This window comes from Rhinoraja longicauda, chromosome 23, assembly GCF_053455715.1.
Source record: "Rhinoraja longicauda isolate Sanriku21f chromosome 23, sRhiLon1.1, whole genome shotgun sequence".
Classification (NCBI taxonomy): Eukaryota; Metazoa; Chordata; class Chondrichthyes; order Rajiformes; family Arhynchobatidae; genus Rhinoraja; species Rhinoraja longicauda.
The window spans coordinates 9,578,612-9,598,109 of NC_135975.1; the positions used below are offsets into that span (position 1 = coordinate 9,578,612).

The 19,498-nt window shown below is 41.5% G+C and overlaps 1 protein-coding gene across 1 annotated transcript in view; it reads left to right on the forward strand.

Moving 5' to 3' along the window:
• Positions 1-19,498, forward strand: part of snd1 (staphylococcal nuclease and tudor domain containing 1) — a 734,850-nt gene that overhangs the window by 104,658 nt on the left and 610,694 nt on the right. The window contains exon 11 of the mRNA XM_078419593.1: positions 2,138-2,224. Within this exon, the coding sequence (XP_078275719.1) occupies positions 2,138-2,224 (87 nt within the window). The remainder of the gene's footprint in view (positions 1-2,137; positions 2,225-19,498) is intronic.

Below are 19,498 nucleotides of genomic sequence, written 5' to 3' on the forward strand. Positions count from 1 at the left end.
TAATGTGAGCAATTTTATAACGGGAACTTTCAATCCTTATCTCCAGGAGTGGCTGTTTAATTTTCTCAGAAACATAGAAACATAGACATAGAAAATAGGTGCAGGAGTAGGCCATTCGGCCCTTCGAGCCTGCACCGCCATTCAATATGATCATGGCTGATAATCCAGCTCAGTAACCTGTATCTGCCTTCACATGCAAATACCAATGTATTATTTATGCAGCTTTTCCACTCTCAATTACACAATGGATCTAAATTTTTCCTTTTTTTGTCGTTATTAAGTTATTTTCCTTCAATGTGATCTTTCAGTCTCTTCAATATTCCTGATTTATTTTGCTTCCTTATTAAAAATAGGAATACAATGAATTAGTAGTTGGTGTAGGCCATGGAAATGTAACAACTACCGAGGGATCACCCTTCTTTCTGTACCCAGTAAAGTTCTCAACCGGGTCATCCTCAACCGTCTTCAGGAAGCTGTGGACAAGAGGCTACGGGACCAGCAAGCAGGATTCAAGAAGGATCGCTCATGCACAAACCACATAGCAACATTACGCATCGTCATTGAACAGTGTATTGAATGGGACACGTCCCTGTACATCAGCTTCATCAACTTTGAGAAAGCGTTTGACAGCTTAGACAGGACAACACTATGGCGCCTAATGGACCACTATGAAATTCCCACCAAGATCATAAACTTAATCGAGAACTCGTATGAAGGAACCTCGTGCAAAGTTATGCATGCAGGCCAGCTCTCCCAGAGCTGTAGTGTCAAGATGGACGTCAAGCAGGGATGTCTACTGTCAATATTCCTGTTCCTCCTGGCAATTGACTGGATCATGAGGGAAATAACTGAAGGGAAAAGAAATGGAATTCAGTGGACAATGTGGGAACAGCTAGATGACCTTGACTTTGCAGACGACATGGATCTCCTTTCACACACACAGATACAAATGCAGGAGAAGACGGACAGACTCTTACAAGCTGCAACAAAACTTGGTCTTACACCCAATACAGCAAAGACACAGGTGATAAAGATCCACTCCAAAACCAGCAACCCTATCCTCATGCACAGCACTGCCCTGGAGGAGGTAGAAACATTCACATACCTAGGCAGTGTTGTGGACACCACCGGAGGGGCAGATGCAGAAATAAAAAGCAGAATCAATAAGGCGAGGGTGGTGTTTAACATGTTCAGGAAGATCTGGAGCTCAAAACACATCTCATCAACACCAAAATACACATCTTCAACTCAAATATGAAGCAGGTGATGCTGTAGTGATCAGAGACATGGAAACCAACAAAACACACAACAAACAGGCTGCAAACATTCATTAACACCTGCCTCAGGAGAATACTAAACATCTGGTAGAGAGACAAAGTAAGCAATGTGGATCTGTGGAAAAGAACAAGCCAGGATCCCATTGACTTCGAAGGAGAAAATGGAGTTGGATTGGACACACCCTCAGAAAACCTGCCACAATTATCACCCGGCAAGCCCTGAAATGGAACCCCCAAGGAAAAAGGAAAAGAGGTCGCCCCAGGAACAGCTGGAGAAGAGGTGTCCAGGCAGAAATGTCTGGGAGTGGGCTCAACTAGGGAGATCTCGAAAGAACCGCCAACAACCGAGTGAGGTGGAGGACATTTGTCAATGGCCTATGCTCATTAGAGGAGCAAAGGGCTTAAGAAGAAGTAGGCCATTCAGCCCCTTGAGCCAGTGTCAACATTTAATAAATTCAAGACTGGTCTGTTTATTCTCAACTCTGCAGTCCAGTTTATCTGTAAATATTTCCAGTACATTCAGAACAGCATGAAATACTGTATGTAGTTTAAATTTTGTGCATATATTGAGGGCAGAGCAAGACAAAAAGGGATCTTTGAAGATTGGCAAGCTTGTGAATTCACTTATAATTAATAACAAAACTTGGTAATAATGAGGTAAACCAAATAAATAAGTCTTTAGAAAGGCCATATTTTAAGTACAAAGATCCAAAAGATTAAAATTCAGCAGGGTTATTGTGGATGAATTTTATCTGACCATTGTTTGATGTTTTTGATAGGCAGGTTGCACACCTGCCCTTCAGAATGTTATGTCTTTTATAATCTCTTAAAGATATTTTTGCTTTTATTTTGATCCTTAGGACCGAAAAAAGCTGCGACCCCTCTACGATATTCCTTACATGTTTGAGGCCCGAGAATTTCTACGGAAGAAATTGATTGGCAAAAAGGTAAGCTTGGAAAAGATTTGTCCTAATTGGTAAGTTGTTGTTGAAGTTGTATTTTTCTGATGGTACTCCTGTATCTAATCTAACCACACGGATGAAACATTTGGCTTTGGTTAAAAACTCCTGTCTTCATGATCCTTCATCTGCACTACCTTCAGATTAATGTACCAGTCTGTAGCATGAACAGTAGACAATGGGGAGAAGTACGTCTGGTTCATATTTTCACTAGAGCATAATTCCCTTTTATGTTCTCTATTTGTGACCATTCCTTTCATGCCAAAATGAATTGAGGATTGTTTCATGGGCATGCACAGTTGCTCAAATTAATGCACAGACACCTCGCTTTTTATGTTGGGGTTCGTCCTGGAAAAGCAAGGCCTAATTCAAAAATGTGTAAATTAAACATATAACTAAGCTGTCAGCAGTAAATTTGAGCGTGTTGTTCCAAAAATACGAACGCATATATTAAGTTTTGGTATTAAAGGAACAAGTGCATTATTGCAAAAATTAATAAATCAAGCATGTGTAAAAAACACAGCTTGCCTGTACTACCTAATTAAATGTTTTTTTGATTTATTCTAAAAATTTGGAACATACCTGGACACAGAAATTTAGTTTATATACTTATGGTAACAACATTATTGTTGTATATTACTGAATCATGACCTGCTAAAATGCAGGACAAAATTCTATGACTGAACCAGTATGAATCTTCATTCACGGAGTAGAGAGGTTAAGGCAATAGAGTGCAATCCAGATTTTATCCAGACTTGTAATACAGTTTCCATGGTCATGTTCATTGGGCAATGCATTTTTCATCCTCCTGGTGAGCCATAGCTTGAACTGCTCTCTAGGTTGCATTTAAAACGTAATTTATTGTTCTCAATTTCTCATTGGGTCAGAGAAGCAGCACATTTATTCAATAGGAGTTAAAGTAAATTTAAACAGAACTGAACTGCTTGGGGTTTTGGGGTTTATTTGCCAGCTTTCACGTATGACCTGGGCAACAATTTGAGACGTACCTGTCCTGAACAATGAAGTGGTAGATTTATTCATGCTGCAATCTTGTTCTCGAAACAAATTCTCAATGGAAACAAATGAATTGTTTGGGGTCATTTGCTGAAATGTGTTTTGGTTAAGTGTTAAGAGTCATAGGGTCATACAGTGTAGAATCAGGACCTTCGGCCCAACTTGCCCACACTGGCCAACAATGTTCCAGCTACACTAATCCCACTTGCCTGCGGTTGGTCCATATCCCTCCAAACCTGTCCTATCCATGTACTTGCCCAACTGTTTCTTAAACGTTGGGCTAGTCCCAGCATCAACTACTGTACCTCCTCTGGCAGCTTGTTCCATATATCCACTACCCTTTGTATGAAAAAGTTACTCATCGGATTCCTATTAAATCTTTTCCCCATCACTTTGAACCTATGTCCTCTGGTCCTGCATCTACCTGATCTATTCCTCTCATGATTTTGTACACCTCAAAAAATATCCCCCTCATCCTCCTGCGCTCCATGAAATAGAGACACAGCCTACTCAACCTCCCACCCTCTGATCCTAGCAAAATTCTCGTAAATCTTTTCTGAACCCTTTCAAGCTTGACAATATCTTTCCTATAACATGGTGCCCAGAACTGAACACAATATTCTAAAAGCGGTCATACCAACGTCTTACACAACTGTATCATGACCTCCTAACTTATATACTCAATACACTTGACTGATGAAGGCCAAAGTGGCAAAAGCCTTTTTGACCACCTTATCCACATTCGAACTTTAAGGAAACATGCACCTGTACTCCTAGATCCCTCTGCTCTACAACACTATCCAGTGGCCTATCATTTACATGTAGGTCCTGCCCTTGTTCGACGTCCCAAAATACAACACCTCATACTTCTCTGTATTAAATTCCATTATCCATTCCTCCGCCCACCTGGCAATCGATCCAGATCCTACTGCAATCTTTCACAACCATCTTCACTATCTGCAAAACCACTCACTTTTGTATCATCAGCAAACTTGCAAATCTTGCCCTGTATGTTCTCATCCAAATCATTGATGTAGATGACAAACAGTAACGGGCCCATCACTGAACCCTGAGGCACACCACTAAGTCACAGGCCTCCAGTCTGAGAATCAACCTTCCACCATCATCCTGCTTCCTTCCATGAAGCCAATTTGGTATCCATCCAGCTATCTCTCCTTGGGTCCCATGAGATCTAACCTTCCAGAGCAGCCTACCATGAGGAACCTTATCGAATGCCTTACTGAAATCCATGTACACAACATCGACAGCTCTGCCCTCATCGACCTTTTTGGTCACGTCTTCAAAAAAAATCAATCTGATTTATGAAGTGGAGTGCAGTTCTACACAGATCACATGGAATCCAGGAAGGGTTTTAAATTGCATGGGATCCAGGGGGAGCTAGCTAAATGGAGACGGACCTGGCTACATGGTAGGAAGCGGAGGGTGGTGGTGGAAGTTTCTTTTTGGACTGGAGGCATATAACGAGTGTCGGAAGGAACTGCAGATGCTGATTTACCCCAGGCATCATCGCTAGAGAATGATGTTGTTGGGTGGGTGTTTTGGACCGAGACGGTCTGAAGAAGGGTCTCCACCCGAAGCATAACCCATTCTTTCTCCCCAGAGATGCTGCTTGTCCCGCTGAGTTACTCCAGCGTTTTGTGTCTATCTTTGGCATATGACCAGTGATGTGCCCCAGAGATTGGTGATGGCCCATTGCTGTTTGTCATCTGCAGCAAGAGTTTGGATGAGAGTGTGCAAGGAATGATTAATAATTTTGCAGATTACATTTAAATAGATGGTATAGTAGACAGTGAAGATGGTTATCAAGAATTACAATGGGATCTTGATCCGCTGGGCTGAAGAATGGCAAATGGAGTTTAATTCAGCTAACTGTGAGGTGTGGCATTTCATGAATTTGGGACGGCACGGTGGTATAGCGGTAAAGTTGCTGCCTTACACCGAGACCTTGGTTTGATCCTGACTATGGGTGCTGTCTGTATGGAGTTTGAACGTTCTCCCCGTGACTGCATGGTATTTCTCCGATAGCTCCGGTTTTCTCCCACACTTTAAAGACGTATAGGTCGGTAGGTTAATTGGCTTCAGTAAAGATTGTAAATTGTCCCTCGTGTTCAGGATAGTGTTGGTGTTCACGGGTCGCTTGGCCTTGCTGTATCTCTAAACTAAACTAAACTTAAGTTGAAGGTCAAACCAGTGCAAGACCTTCACAGTGAATGGTAGAACCCTGGGGATGGTAGTAGAGCGTAAAGATCTGAGCACAAATACAGGGTTCCCGCAAAGTAGCATTGTAGGAAGATGAAGATGGCTTTTGGCATATTGGCCTTCAGCCAGGGAATGGAGCATAGATGTTGTGATGTTATGTTACAGTTATACAAGATGCAGGTGCGGCTGCACTTGCATTGTTGTGTTTAACTTTGGCCATCCTGCTATAAGAATGATGCCATTAAACTGGAAAGATTGCAGAGATTTACAAGGATGTTGCCAGGACTTGAGGGCCTTAACTGCAGGGAGAGATTGGGCAAGCTAGGGCTTTATTCCTTGGAGGCTGAATGGTGATATTGAGTGGTATTAAATTCTGAGGGGAGTAGGTGGGGTGAATGCACAATTTGGAGGGGAATTAAGTGGGTAGAGGTTTGTGATGAGAGGGGAAAGAAAAAATAGAAAATGTAGGGGCAACTTTTTCACTCAGTGGGTGGTGAGTATAAGGAACGAGCTTCCAGATGAAGTAGTGGAGACAGGTACAAAAAAACATTCAAGATATTTGGACAGGTACTTAGCTAGTACAGGGTTTGAGGAATACTGGCCAAATGTGGACAAATGGGACTAGTTTAGATGGGGCACCTTGGTTGGCTTGGACAAATGGAGTTGAAGTGCCAGTTTCCATGCTGTATGATTCTGTGACTATAAAAATTAACTTGGTCTCTAATGAGCAGATCGGAAAGCCTATTACTTATCGACAACTCCTTCTGTGTTATTTTATCTCAATTAAAATAGCTCAAAATACGCAGTTCTATTTTAACTGCTTTACTCACTTTCAATTTCATCTCTTTCCTCTCCCCGCTTCCCCCTCATGTAATTTAGCTATTTCTTCGTAATGGGCTTACAGGCATAGATTGCAAATTTACAACGCATAGGCAAGGTTGTTACAAGTTGTAGCATCTGTGTATTGAGGTGCCAAGTTACGTAGCTTGCAGTCTTTTTACTGCCATCTCGAAAAGTACAACACTCAACTTCTTACAAGCAATGTTTCCATTAAGGTATATGGGGAAATGATAGGTTGTCAGATGTTTTGCAGGCAGTCTAGCTCACACCGTAGAGGATTCATTTCATTTTAGTGTGCAGGGTGATCATGATGTCAAACTGGGTGGAGTAGATATATATCAATTTGAGTGGGATGTAAAGGGTTAAAGGAAGTACGTTAGATTATTTTGTGCATTTTATATCCTTGAATAGGTGCAAAGGGGGCTGCTTTTCACCACTGTTGCTTTAAACGTGTAGATCAATTCAGATTTATGTTTTCTGTGTTGGTGTTCCCATAAATTATTTATCCTTGCTTGTGGTGCACTTTTCAGTGAGTAGATGGACTCTGACTTCTGAGAGATTGCATCCACATTGATGATGACTGATCCATTGCTTGCTGCTGTGTATGTGTCAGTGTTGCAGTAACTCCTCAAAGCCATTTGCCGTGACAAACTCATCAACGCCTACTGTTTAAACAAAAATATGCAGTGTCATCAGCTGTTTTTGTCTTGGCTGAGGAACTATTTTATCTTGTGAAGCAGCTGATGACACTGAATATTTTTGTTTGAACAGCAGGCATTGATGATTTCATCACAAAATATGGCCTGGAGTTACTGGCCTAAATTATGAGAACTGATTTGAGGTGTTTTGCCAATCTGCTGCTTTCCAACTCTGTGAATAAAATTATCCAACACCCCTCCAGAAGACGCTAGTTCAGTAATAAGGCTTTTGCAACAAAAAGTATAACTTGCTTGATTTAAAAAAAAAGGAAAAACACAAGGTGTGTTTAAAAAGGACACCATATTGTTTCTTGTACCCTTATTACCTTTGTAAATGAGATGATATTTAAAGGTTTTGGTGGATGGCGTAGAGTGGAGGTAGATGGAAAATGGGCACAAAAGTATTGGTCCGTCTCACTATTTGTAATGATTGAAGGGGTGCGGGTGGGATGTGGACAGATGTCAAAGGTTCAAAGGTTAGTTTATCATCACATGTACCAATATAGGTACAGTGAAACTCGAATTACCATACAGCCATACTAAAAAGAAAAGCAACAAGACACACAACCACATAAAAGTTAACATAAACATCCACCACAGCAGATTCCCCACATTCCTCACTGTGATGGAAGGCAATAAAGTCCAAACTTCTTCCTCTTTATTACCCCGCGGTCGGGGCAGTCGAACCAGTCGGTGCGATCCAAGCCCCCGCGTCGGTGCGATCCAAACCCCCGCGGCTTGGAGCTCCCGAAGTCAGTCTCTAACCTGGGATTGCAAGCTCCACGATGGCAAGTCTTGGAGCTCCCAAAGTCTGTCTCCAGCAAAGGCCGCCAACTACTTGATGTTTGGCTGCAGTGCGGATGGAGATACAATACGGAAAAAAATCGCATCTCTGTCGAGGTAAGAGATTAAACAAAAGTTTCCCCCAACCCCGCCCCCCACACAAAACAAATGAAAGAACACTAAAAGAACACTAAAACATACATTTAACACATACTATAAAAACAACAAAGAAGGAAGGGACAGACAGGCTGTTGGCAAGGCAGCCATTGCTGGCGCCACCCGGTGGTCATTAGCATCCTTAAGCTTAAAGGACCAGTTAATGGAATGGCATGAACATTAAGATATACTGCATAGATGGAGTTAGAGCTAAAGTTGGCTACATAGTCATGAGTTTACAGGGAGTAACATTGTGAATGCAGGCAGGGCACCAATTATGTTTTCTTTCAAATAAATGCTCGAATTTAACATTCAGAGTCCTTTTCCCCTTGTACGTTTTTTGGTCCAGATGTAAGTGCTTTCCCTGTGACTTTCAATTTCTTGGAATGGCAGTATTTCACCAGATGAATTGCTGACTGGTTGTATGTTTTATGTGGAATATTTAAATTATCTCTACTTTCAATTGTCATTCAGTTGCCACAAGGTGGCAGAAACGGCTTTGAATTGGTAACCAGGTAGAGGGGTTTGTGAATCCAGAAATATGAACTTGAGTTCAAAGGCATCAACACTGATGAATTTGAATCCACACCAGCATTTCTTTTTTTCAAAGAATATGTAGTTGTTTATATCAAGGGTATTGAATAAGATTTGTTTAAAGTACTTGTCTAAAGTAGGAATCATGGGAATGCTGCCTCATTGGTGGAATGGGGTGAGTGGTGTTTCGCTGATATTTAATCAGTTTGAAAAGGCTTTTAATTAAAATGGGTTTTAGCTGCTAAATGTTTTGGAAAAAGGTAATGAGGGACAGTGAAGTGGGGTCCATTAGTACATAATATATTTTACTGTGATAGGGTCCTACTCAGTACTGTAGTTATGCAATCGGGTCTTTAGGGATTCAAACGTAATTTTGAGAAAGATAGGCATAAATTTGGGAGGTGGAAGAGAAGGTTTGTGTTGGGTCACTTGTTCAGAAAAAGAGGGGTCAACGATATCTGTTTGTGAAAACAGAGTGACATTGATACATGTGAGGGAGAGCCAACAGCACCCGAGAAGAGAGCACCATTAGTCATATTGGTAATCAGAGGCTCCAGAAGATGTGTGATCGGCGATGCTTGGAGCAGCAGCTGGATCTCGGGGACCCAGTGAGTTCTGACACAGCGTACAAATGAGATCTGCAAGAGCAGTGAATGCCCGTGGAAGTTTGAACTTGTGTGAAGAAGGTGAATGGATGCGGAGGGTTCAGCAAGTACAGATGGTCTTTGTTAGCGAAAGAGGAGTCCCAGCCCAAAATGTCGCCCATCCGTTCCTTCCACATTGGCTGCCTGACCTGCTGAGTTACTCCAGCACTTTGTGTTTTGCTTGAGATTCCGGCATCTTCAGTTCCTTGTCTCAATAAACAACACGTGCATTGCTGTGAAGAATAGAAAGAGCATGGTAATGTTATAAATAGTTTACTGAACCCAGTGATAACCTTTGATTCCAGGATAACAGATTAAGAAATTAAGAGCAAGACTCAGTCATGTTTTGTGGCCTCAGATAGTTTTGACGAAGAATGGTTCAACAAATTATCTGCTTTGGAAAGGTTTTTGTTGAGGGCAGATGTTTTTTCCAGCTCAAAGATGAAATTTTGAGTGGGGGAAGAGGAAATAGGAACTAATCATGTATGCTTCATTTGGGATGTTTGTGACATGAGATGGCAGGTTCTGGAGGTTGTCCTTGAAAATGGGCACGAGAGTTTAAAAAGTAGAGCACTTAAAAGAGAGCACTGAAGTTAGGGGGGTGACATTTTTTTTGATTGTGGTTGGAATCAAGATATGTATTTTCACAATCTAACTTGACTTAAAGCAGAACAGATGAAAGAAACTTGATGAAAGCAAGAATTGTAAATGAGTTGTGAGAGGTTGTAACAAATTGTGAGAGGGCGGCACTCTGGCACAGCGGTAGAGTTGCTGCCTCACGGCGCTTGCAGCGCCAGAGACCTGTATTCGATCCCGACTACAGGTGCTGTCTGTATAGAGTTTATATGTTCTCCCCGTGACCTGTGTGGGTTTTCTCTGAGATCTTCGGTTTCCTCCCACACTCCAAAGACATACAGTATGTAGGTTAATTGGCTTGGTAAATGTAAAAAACAATTGTCCCTAGTACATGTAGGATAGTGTTAGTTTGCGGGGATCACTGGTCAGCGCGGACTCGGTGGGCCAATGGGCCGGTTTCCGAGCTGTTTCTCTAAACTAAACTAAATGAATTGCTCCAAGAAGAAAAGTTACTGGACTATGAAGGGAATAGTCCTTCCACTACCACAGCCATGGCAATTTGAGAAGGGAAAACTGAATATTGGGCCACAAAGAAAGGTTTCATGAAGAGTTATCGTCTCGCAGCTATACCCGGAATCATCTGCAATAAGCACAAGGGGACCAAGAACCTTTTATCAAAGTGAACACCTGTTTTAGGTGGAAGGCAAATGTAGAGTGGAACAGTGATAACCAAAGACAGAAGTCTGTGGACAGCACTGAGAGGATGAATAATGGGAGGAAAGAAGATGGAAAGATCGGCATGCACATTAAACAAGATTGAACAAACAATATGGCAATTTGGTTAATCCTTTTAGGTAGCAACAGCACAAAGATTGTAATTGAGAAGGTGTGAAGAGAGGCACAGAGTGAAGTTGCAGTGTTGTTTCTGAAGTAGGAGAACTTGCAAAGACAGTAATGATTCTTTGTTCTATCATCAAAACATTGTATGTGTAAAAATGGGCCATGTTGGTTGGTGTGGGCAAGTTGGGCCGAAGGGCCTGTTTCCACGCTGTATGACCATATGTAAGAAGAGAGAATCTGAGGGAGAAAAGTGGTACATAAAAACTCAGATAATCCACTATCTACAGGTTATAGCATGACCTTTCTGCAGGATGCACCACTGCTTCTCATCAAGCTTGCTTTGTTCTGCTCTCCTTTACTTTATCTTGTTATAAAATCATTGAAATGTATTATTAATGTGTTATCATTTCTAAAGTCGTCCAAGATAATAAAATCATAAAGGAGTCATGTGGTTGCCAATGAACATTCAATCAGTTTTTCCAATTTCTTTTCCCATGTCCCTGTAAATGTTCTCATTTAATTTATCCAATCCTTTTGAATATGAACCTGGCTATCTGCTGGATTACTGTCACCCACATGAAGGACCACAAGGATACCCACCGCATTTGCCATGGCAGTTGCCAATAACTGTTGCACTATCTATTAAATTATCACCATTAGCCTGGCAACAACAACAGAAATATTGCCACAAGATCAATGTTACAGATCTCGAGGACCCAGTGAAGAGCTCTTCTCAAATGCATCTCTCAGACAGCCTATCTCCCAGCCGTAGGAGCTGCATTTCCATAGCAGATTAATTACTTTGAAATTGCCATCATCAGCAACTAAGTCTTTTGGCTCCTCAACCAGAAACCACCAGCAATAATTTCAGAGAATTACCAGGAAATGCTGGAATTAATCAATTACAAATGCAAGGCATTCCTGGATTGGAATCTCCACCGCACATTGAAAATAAACCACTCTACATTTAGTTTACGACTCATATTCAATGTTGGCGCCCTGGACTCTTTGCATACTTGTGTATTGTATGCAAAACAAAAGAATTTCACTGTACCAGGTACATGTGACAATAAAGTATCAATCAAGCAAGACTGTTCAGCTTAAGTCACTTCCACTCTAGAACCATGGTCACAGCTACTTCAGCAAAGGTACACTATCATCATGTTGCCTTCTTTTCCCTCCCTCCACTATACAGCATTGTAGCTGACAAACAGCGGCCAATAACAAAACCTTGCAAAACATGGGCGTCATCACCTAGGTCAGGAGCCCACGTTCAGCAAAGGCAGAAATAGATGATGACATTTTATGTCAGTGCTCCAGCTGAGCATTTAACTGCTTGAGGAAAATTGCTTTAAGATTAAAGCTCTTGGTCAGTAGGGCAGTGTTGATGGCCCAGTCCTACTTTATTCTCCTGATGTCTGGACTATCCACAGCGGGTACTTCAAGTAGTGCAGCAAGGCCGCCAAGTTCATCTCTATACAATTCGCTGAAACAGTCGACGAATCTACACTTGGTCTCGCTGATGTACAGAAAGCCACATCAGAAACATTGGATGCAGTGGATCAGGTTAGAGGAGGTACAATGTGAACTGTATCTCCTGGAAAGACTGCTGTGGTCTCTGGGTGGAGGTGAGGGAGGAGGTATAAGGAAATGGAGGTGATATAAATGGAGGCTGCTTGCTGTAGTTTCGATTGATCCCCATTTGGAAGTGTTGTCCTTCGTGTCTTATTTCAATACTATGCTTTTCCATCCATTAAATGTGGGAAAGATGGAGGGAGGAAGGAGCAAAACGAAGTTCAAGGGAAAAGAAAAATGCACAATGCTGTATTTTCATCATGTATAAAAAAAATATGCCCTGAGAATTGCAGAATATAATAGAAAGACTCGTTAGTTCTAATATTCAGGGCAGAGACATATGCAAAATATCATTAAAGTGCATCGGGAGATTTTGATGGTTTAAAAATATTATTTTTATTGAAAAGTGACATTGAAAATGCTAGAAATATAAATTAGAAACAAAATTGCTCGAGATGCTCAACAGTTGAAGCACCTGTGGAGAGAGAAAAACAGATGTTTACTAGTCATGTTTACCTCTTTTTCTTCACAGACCTCCCTAACCTGCAGAATATCTCCATTTTTTTTCATTTAAATTTTAAAATATTACTTCTTTTCAAAATTGAAAATGCCTCTTAGTTTGTTTAGTTCAGTCATCTTATTTTTTTTATTCTGCAGGGAAGTTGTAGAAATATAAGGAATGTGATCCATTCTGGGATCTATTTACTCGATGGCTATTCTTAACCAAGGATAGGAATAGTATCCATGCAGTCTGTGTCAGTCATTGCAGTCTTGGAAGGTTCTTCGGGTGCTCTTGTATATTCCATTTAGTCTAGCGAGCTTCTTGAGCCAATTTGTATTTTGAATTTGCTTCTTTCAAAGCATAGGTCCCTAGCCTCTGAATTTGATAACTGTGGCAGATTTGGGGCAATTTATCCTCATTTATTGATGCACTGCAATGCTGAACCAAAATTAAGCTGAGAAAAAACTTGGGAAATAAAAAAAAACTCTGCAGTTCCAAACATGTTTTTGAGGGATTATCTGTCCATTCACGCTTTAAATGACAAGTTGTGTGCTGGATTTCATAATAAGGGCATACGATTTATCTTGGATCTTAACCCCAGCCAAAAGGTTTAAGGGTTTTTACGCTGTCTTGGTGCACAGTGTTGTTACACCTTTCTACAATGTTTTATACTTACTGTGAATTTGCTGCTGGGTATGTAAGCGGAACAGCTGTTTAGTGCACAATGAAGTATTTTGTGCTGGTATTTGAACTAATGCTGTTTCTGCTACAAAGGATTCAATCATAGAATGAGATGGTATGAGATAAATTAATTGGGTTTTTGTCAAATGAAGATTGGCTTTATTTTTAAATTCATTCTGTATTCAAACTGAAACTGAGTAAACAGCATTGACAAAAGTACTGATGGATATTGCACCCACCCAATTTGACGCAGGACTGACGTCGTATTCATTTTTGAGTTGTTTTCTGTTTCTAGCAAACCCTTCATAACGTATTCCTTTCTATCCCTTTATATTTTGTTGAGTTGGGTCACTTTTATCACCTTTATAATTATTTATGTGGCTGAGATGTTGCCTGAAGGGACATTACTGAATAGTCTTTTTTTGAATCCTTGTTATAGTTTAATTGAGGGACTGGGGCCAGGATGATGAAGGTTATCATCTTTTCATAATGCTGCAGGGTTAGAATTCATTGCGTTCATATTATCTTGATAAACCATGGGGATTTTATTGTGTCAAAGGAGTCTTGGATAAAATCATTTATCATGTTTTTTAAATGTGGGTGTCGATTAGATGTTAGTATTCAGAGAGAATCTGGTGGCCTTGTACATGAAGCACAGAATATAAAATGTATAGGCGCAGCAAGCAATTACATGTCCTTGATTGCAGAGTGTCTGGAGTTTAAGAGTAAGAAGTTGTACAATAATTTGTATTTTGAACCATGCCTGGAGTATTATGTGCCGTACGGTTTTGAAATAGATATATGGTGGTACAGTAGAAGTTCACCCGTTTATTTGATGGAATGGCCTGCTTGTCCTGTGAATAGAGATTGAATATGATATGCTTCTGTTCTATAGAAATTCACAAGGCAATTTCATTGCAACAGATGGGATTTGTGGAGGGGGCATGTCAGGGTTGATGCTGAGCAGCTGTTTTCCTTGCGTTGGCATAGTAGCGGATATTTAGTAACTCACCTAGGACTGAAGAAATATTTCTTTGCTCAGATGCTTGTAAATCTTTAGAATTATGAGTGCAAATTGGCTTTGGATGCATTTTCAGGAATGGCTTTTGAGGTCTGGGTCTGGTTTGGAAAGTGGACTTGAGGTAGTTCAACTATAATCTTGTTGAACGGTAGTGCAAGCTAGAGGCACCATAAAACCTGTTCTTTCTTGACACGCTCTTATTTATATTGTCCTTTGACTGATCAAAGATCATGTCGACTATAATGTTGTTTTTTAGGAAATGGCAAAGCCTGCTGGATGACAAACAGTCATCGATTATCTTCTGCCTGCAATGCCCACTTATCCTTCTCTTTCTTTTAAATTAATTGACTGTTCCTCAGGCCAGTTCACATAATTATACATATAATCCTCGCCTGCTCCACAATTTGAATCCCTTAATTTCTCTTTCAGATTGTTTTTGTTTAGTTTAGGGTCTTTTAAGAGGATTTTGGAGAGGGTTAGAGTCTGAGTCATTCTACACAGAGACATGCCCCTGAGGTTCCCTTCTCACCTAAAACCTCTGGTTCTTGATTTCCTTACTCGGGGTAAAAGACTCTATGCATTTACTCTATCTATAATGATAATTAAGACCTCATAATCTCATACACCTCCAAGATCACTCTTCAGCCTCCTGCGCTCCAAAGAATAAAGTCCTAGCCTGCCCAATCTCTCCTTATAGCTCAGGCCCACAAGTCCAAGCAACATCCTCATAAATCATTAACACAGTATTCCAAATGCGGCCTCACCATCACCTTGTTCAACTGTAACTTAACATCTCAACTTCTATACTCAATACCCTATCTGATGAAGACCAATGCACCGAAAGCCACTCCAGCAGTAGGGCTCTGCCTGGCATCACTCATCCCCGTTGTGATTCAGAGCCAGGCTCAGTGCCACAGACCTGACAACTACTGCTGCTCACCCATCATCCCCCGTAAGTGTCCGAAAAGGTATATCTGTTTTGAAGGGGTTAATCCACAGGGGTCACCAGCACTCTCTGCCTACTCCTTTTTTTTGTGGTCACCCATCTACTTTCTTCTTGGGCGTGACCAACTTGCAATAACGTCCATCTATGAAGCTCTCAATCTCCTGGGTAATCTTGAGGACATCCGGCTACAGCTCCAATTCCCTAACATGGTCTATAGGGAGCTGCACTTGGACACAATTCCCATGGATACAGTCATCAGGGATACCAATATTTCCTCTGACTTCCCACATCCTGCAGGAGGAACATTGCACCTTTCTACCTGCCATCACTATTGTATTAAAACTAAGAGGGGAAAAAAGCACAACAACCGCACACAAGAAACAGCAGACTGTACCTATGCCTCCTGTCCCTCTCTGCTTAACCCTAGCACAGCCTCCTTGCCAAAGCGTCGCATTTGCCCTCCACGTGGCGCACAGTTCTGCTCCCAATTGGCCAATTCACTACACTTGCCTTTTTGCTGGCTGCTCAATTAGCCAATTTTGATTACTCAAATGTCCCAGCAGTTCTGCACTTGGTGTCTGCCCCCCCAGATGGAACAAGGACAGAGTTCCCCTTGTCCTCATCTTTAATTCCCACCAGCCTCCATGTCCAACGCATCGTTCTGACATTTCCACCACCATCAGTGTGATCCCACCAGCATTCATATCTTCCTGTCTCCATCCATTTCTGCTTTTATTTATCCCTTCTCGCTCAACTTGCCCTTTCACCTGCAGCCATCTACATCCTTACGTACACCCGACAACTTCCCTGTGAGATAAAGGTTCATGTGCACCTCTTCCAACCTTGTCTACAACATTTGGGACTCTCGAATATAGCCACTGAAGACGGGACAACTGTTTCGCTGACCGCTTGCACTCGGTCTGCCAAGCCACCCTGGAGCACCTGGCTGCTGACCATTTTAACTTTCCTTCCCATTCAAACACTGACCTTCTAGTCGTTCGCCTACTCCATTGACAGAGTGAGGTCACACACAAACTGGAAGAACAGCACCTCATATTCCGCTTGGGTAGTTTACAACCAAATGTTATGACACACAAAATTCCCCAATTTTAAGTAATGGCCCCTCCCCATCCCACCTCGGTGCACACATATTTCTCCCACCTCCCAGTTCCACCATTGCTTTTTATTTTCCTCTTTCCGCTCCCTCCAGACCAGTTCCACCCATATCACTCCCTCCGGCTTTGCATTTTATTTCTCTTTCCTTATTGGACATCCTTTTGTCTCATTTTCCTCTCTAGCCATTATCACTTACTCCACTCATTTGCCAATCTCCTCCCCCCCCCCCCCTCCAGAAACCAATCGCTTGTATCTACCTATCATGCTTATCCAGCTTTTTCTCCCCCTATTCTAATCAGTCTCAAGAAGATCCTGACCGGAAATTTCGTCTGCACACTCCCTCCACAGATAGAAACATCGAAATATAGAAAGCAGGTGCAAGAGTAGGCCATTCGGTCCTTTGAGCCTGCACCGCCATTCAATATGATCACGGCTGATGATCCAGAATCAGTACCCTGTTCCTGTTTTTTCCCCATATCCCTTGATTCTGTTGGCCCTAAGAGCTGTGTCTAACTCTCTCTTGAATGACCCGCTGAGATTCTCCAGCAGTTTGTTTTTTGCTCAAGATTTCAGTAGCTGCAGTTCCTTGTGTCTCTGTGTTAGCATTTGTACTACAATTGCTTGAAACAAAAAGGGGAATACACCATTTGTCTTTATGTTTGTTTGTTGCACCTACTCTTTTCTCTCTGAACCAGATCCTACTACGGAAAGGTAGTACCACTTTCCCACCATTTAAATAAAACTCTTTTGTCGATTGGCTTAAGCTGTTTCTGCTGTCAACTCTGAGTCACTAAACCCAATTAGATTTGTATCTTCAATAACATTGAATACATTATAGATTTCTCCTTTAATCACCATGAGTCACCATGTAGAGCTGAAAGGCAGACTGTTCTAAAATGTCCGTGCTGATTTTTAAGCCATTTTCTGAGAGTAAGTAAACTTGGGAGATTCTGCCCCCCCCTCCCCCCCTCCCCCTCCCCCCTCCCCCCCCCCACTCCCCCCCCCCCCCCCCCCCCCCCACTTGAGGGGGGAATACCATGACTTTGCATGGGAACTTTGGTCCTTTTCTCTACCTTCCATATCCAACTTCAATGCCCCACAGCTTAATTTGTCAACTCGATGCTGGACTGACCCACTTTCGTTGGTGGTCCTCATCTGAAATGGGAACTCGTAAAATTATGTTCTAGACTGAGGTGAGACTATATTACATGTTACATCTAATGGATCTTAATGCACTTTTCCAAGGTTGTTTTTTAAGAAACATGGCTGCACGCTTCAAGAAATCACTCGTTCAATCAGATTTCATTATTGCCTTGTGACTTCCAATGATCAACTGGCCCAGGGTCTTAAAGTTGCCCGTTATTTAATTCTTGAGTGATTGCTGTTAGGAAGGGCTATCTTTTACATTAGATGGATTGCTTGAAAGGCCCTATTTGTAAGTTTTGTTTGCAAGTCAGAATATATTCTGGGAGCAAGGAAGGATGCACAGCGTTGGAGTTGGAAAGGGATTATTGTGGCTACCTGGAGAGTGGGCAGGAAGACAGGACACTATATGTGACCTCTTTTAGGAAGCAGATGGGTGGCTGGAAACTGCTTGATACTGCAGTGTATACTTAAAATCCAATGTTTAGCATTTCCCTCCAGATATGTTCATTTATGTTTCATCTTGCAGCAAATATTAATATTTTATATTTAATTTGTTTTCAATCCTTTCTTCAACAAAAGGGTTTAAATGTAAACGTTATGAATGCCTAGCTGGATTTGAAAATATTCATCAAATTTATAGCTAAACATAATTGTGAGTGCTTGCAAACTAGATATTCGCATGTTGAGTCCTGTAGTTTGCTTTGTAATTCTGAAATTTAAGTTTGATATCAGTCATTTTCATGAATTATGCATCAGTTTATGTGCGTCTTATGATTTACTAAGTGTTATTACACTTCTTGTTTATTGTGGAATTACACAATGAAATGCATCAGATTTGTAAGCAGGTATTGGCTACATACAGGCAGAGATAAAGTTGTTTATATGATATTGCAAACTGATGTATTTGGAGAGGAGTTGCCCAGCTGTGATAAATGATTACACTGGCTGTTTTAAACCTCCAATGTCTTTCCAAAGTTGTCTATTTCACCTAGAACTTGAATTAATTGGAAGCTGTACCCAAGCGGCATGTATTAAAATAAAGATCCACCATGATAAATTATATAGAAGCAGTATGTCTGTTTTAACAGAATTTTGTGGCAGCATCCTCCTGAATCACTGAAGACTTGTGTCCCAGGTATAGATGTGGTTGTTTGGCTGCGACAAATAGTTGAAGTATGGTCTATGTATAAAAGGCAGAATGAATCGATTTTGGCCAATTATTGCCCCATCAGTCTATTTATTATCAGCATCAGGCCTATTTAGCTTCTGATCTTTTTACAGCCGTGGTCCAAGCATGGACAAAAATGTGTGTTCAGCATTAATGTGACATCAAGGCACCATTCGACTGACTGGCAAAAAGGGAAAGTTGAAACCGAGGGGCAATGTATTACATTGCTGAGTGGTGTTAATGTAATGGGGGAAAGCATAGTAGGTGCCCTCGATGCCCATGACCTGGAGTCTGATGCTATCTGGATGCCAGTTGCACATTCTCCTTGTGGCCAAATGGCTTTCCCTAAGAGCCCTGATTTTCCCCCTTTAGCACAAATATGTGCTATTGGTAGGTTATTAAGCTGCTATTAATTGGCTGATGAAAGAATCAGGCATGTTTTAAATAGCACGTGTGAAAGTTAAATTACGGGGATAGAAGTGGGGAATTGGGACCGATGGGTTTGCTTTGAGGCGTAGCAGTGATACAATAGGCTTCTGGTATGATGGCATAACATTCTTAATGCCCCTTTTGAACATGCATATCCAGAACCTTGATGGCAACAGTAGAGGTGCATGGCAGAAATCTGAGTCTTTATTGTGGCACTGAGCAATTGGTTGCATTCTACCTTTGCTGCAATGAAAGGCTGAATCTCTGCAGAAATATGACTGGGTCCACAGCGTTGAATGGAGAAGACCTCTATGCCTGTGCTGGAAAGGATGTGCAAAGATACGAATTAGACCTTAAAGATAAGAATTTGTCA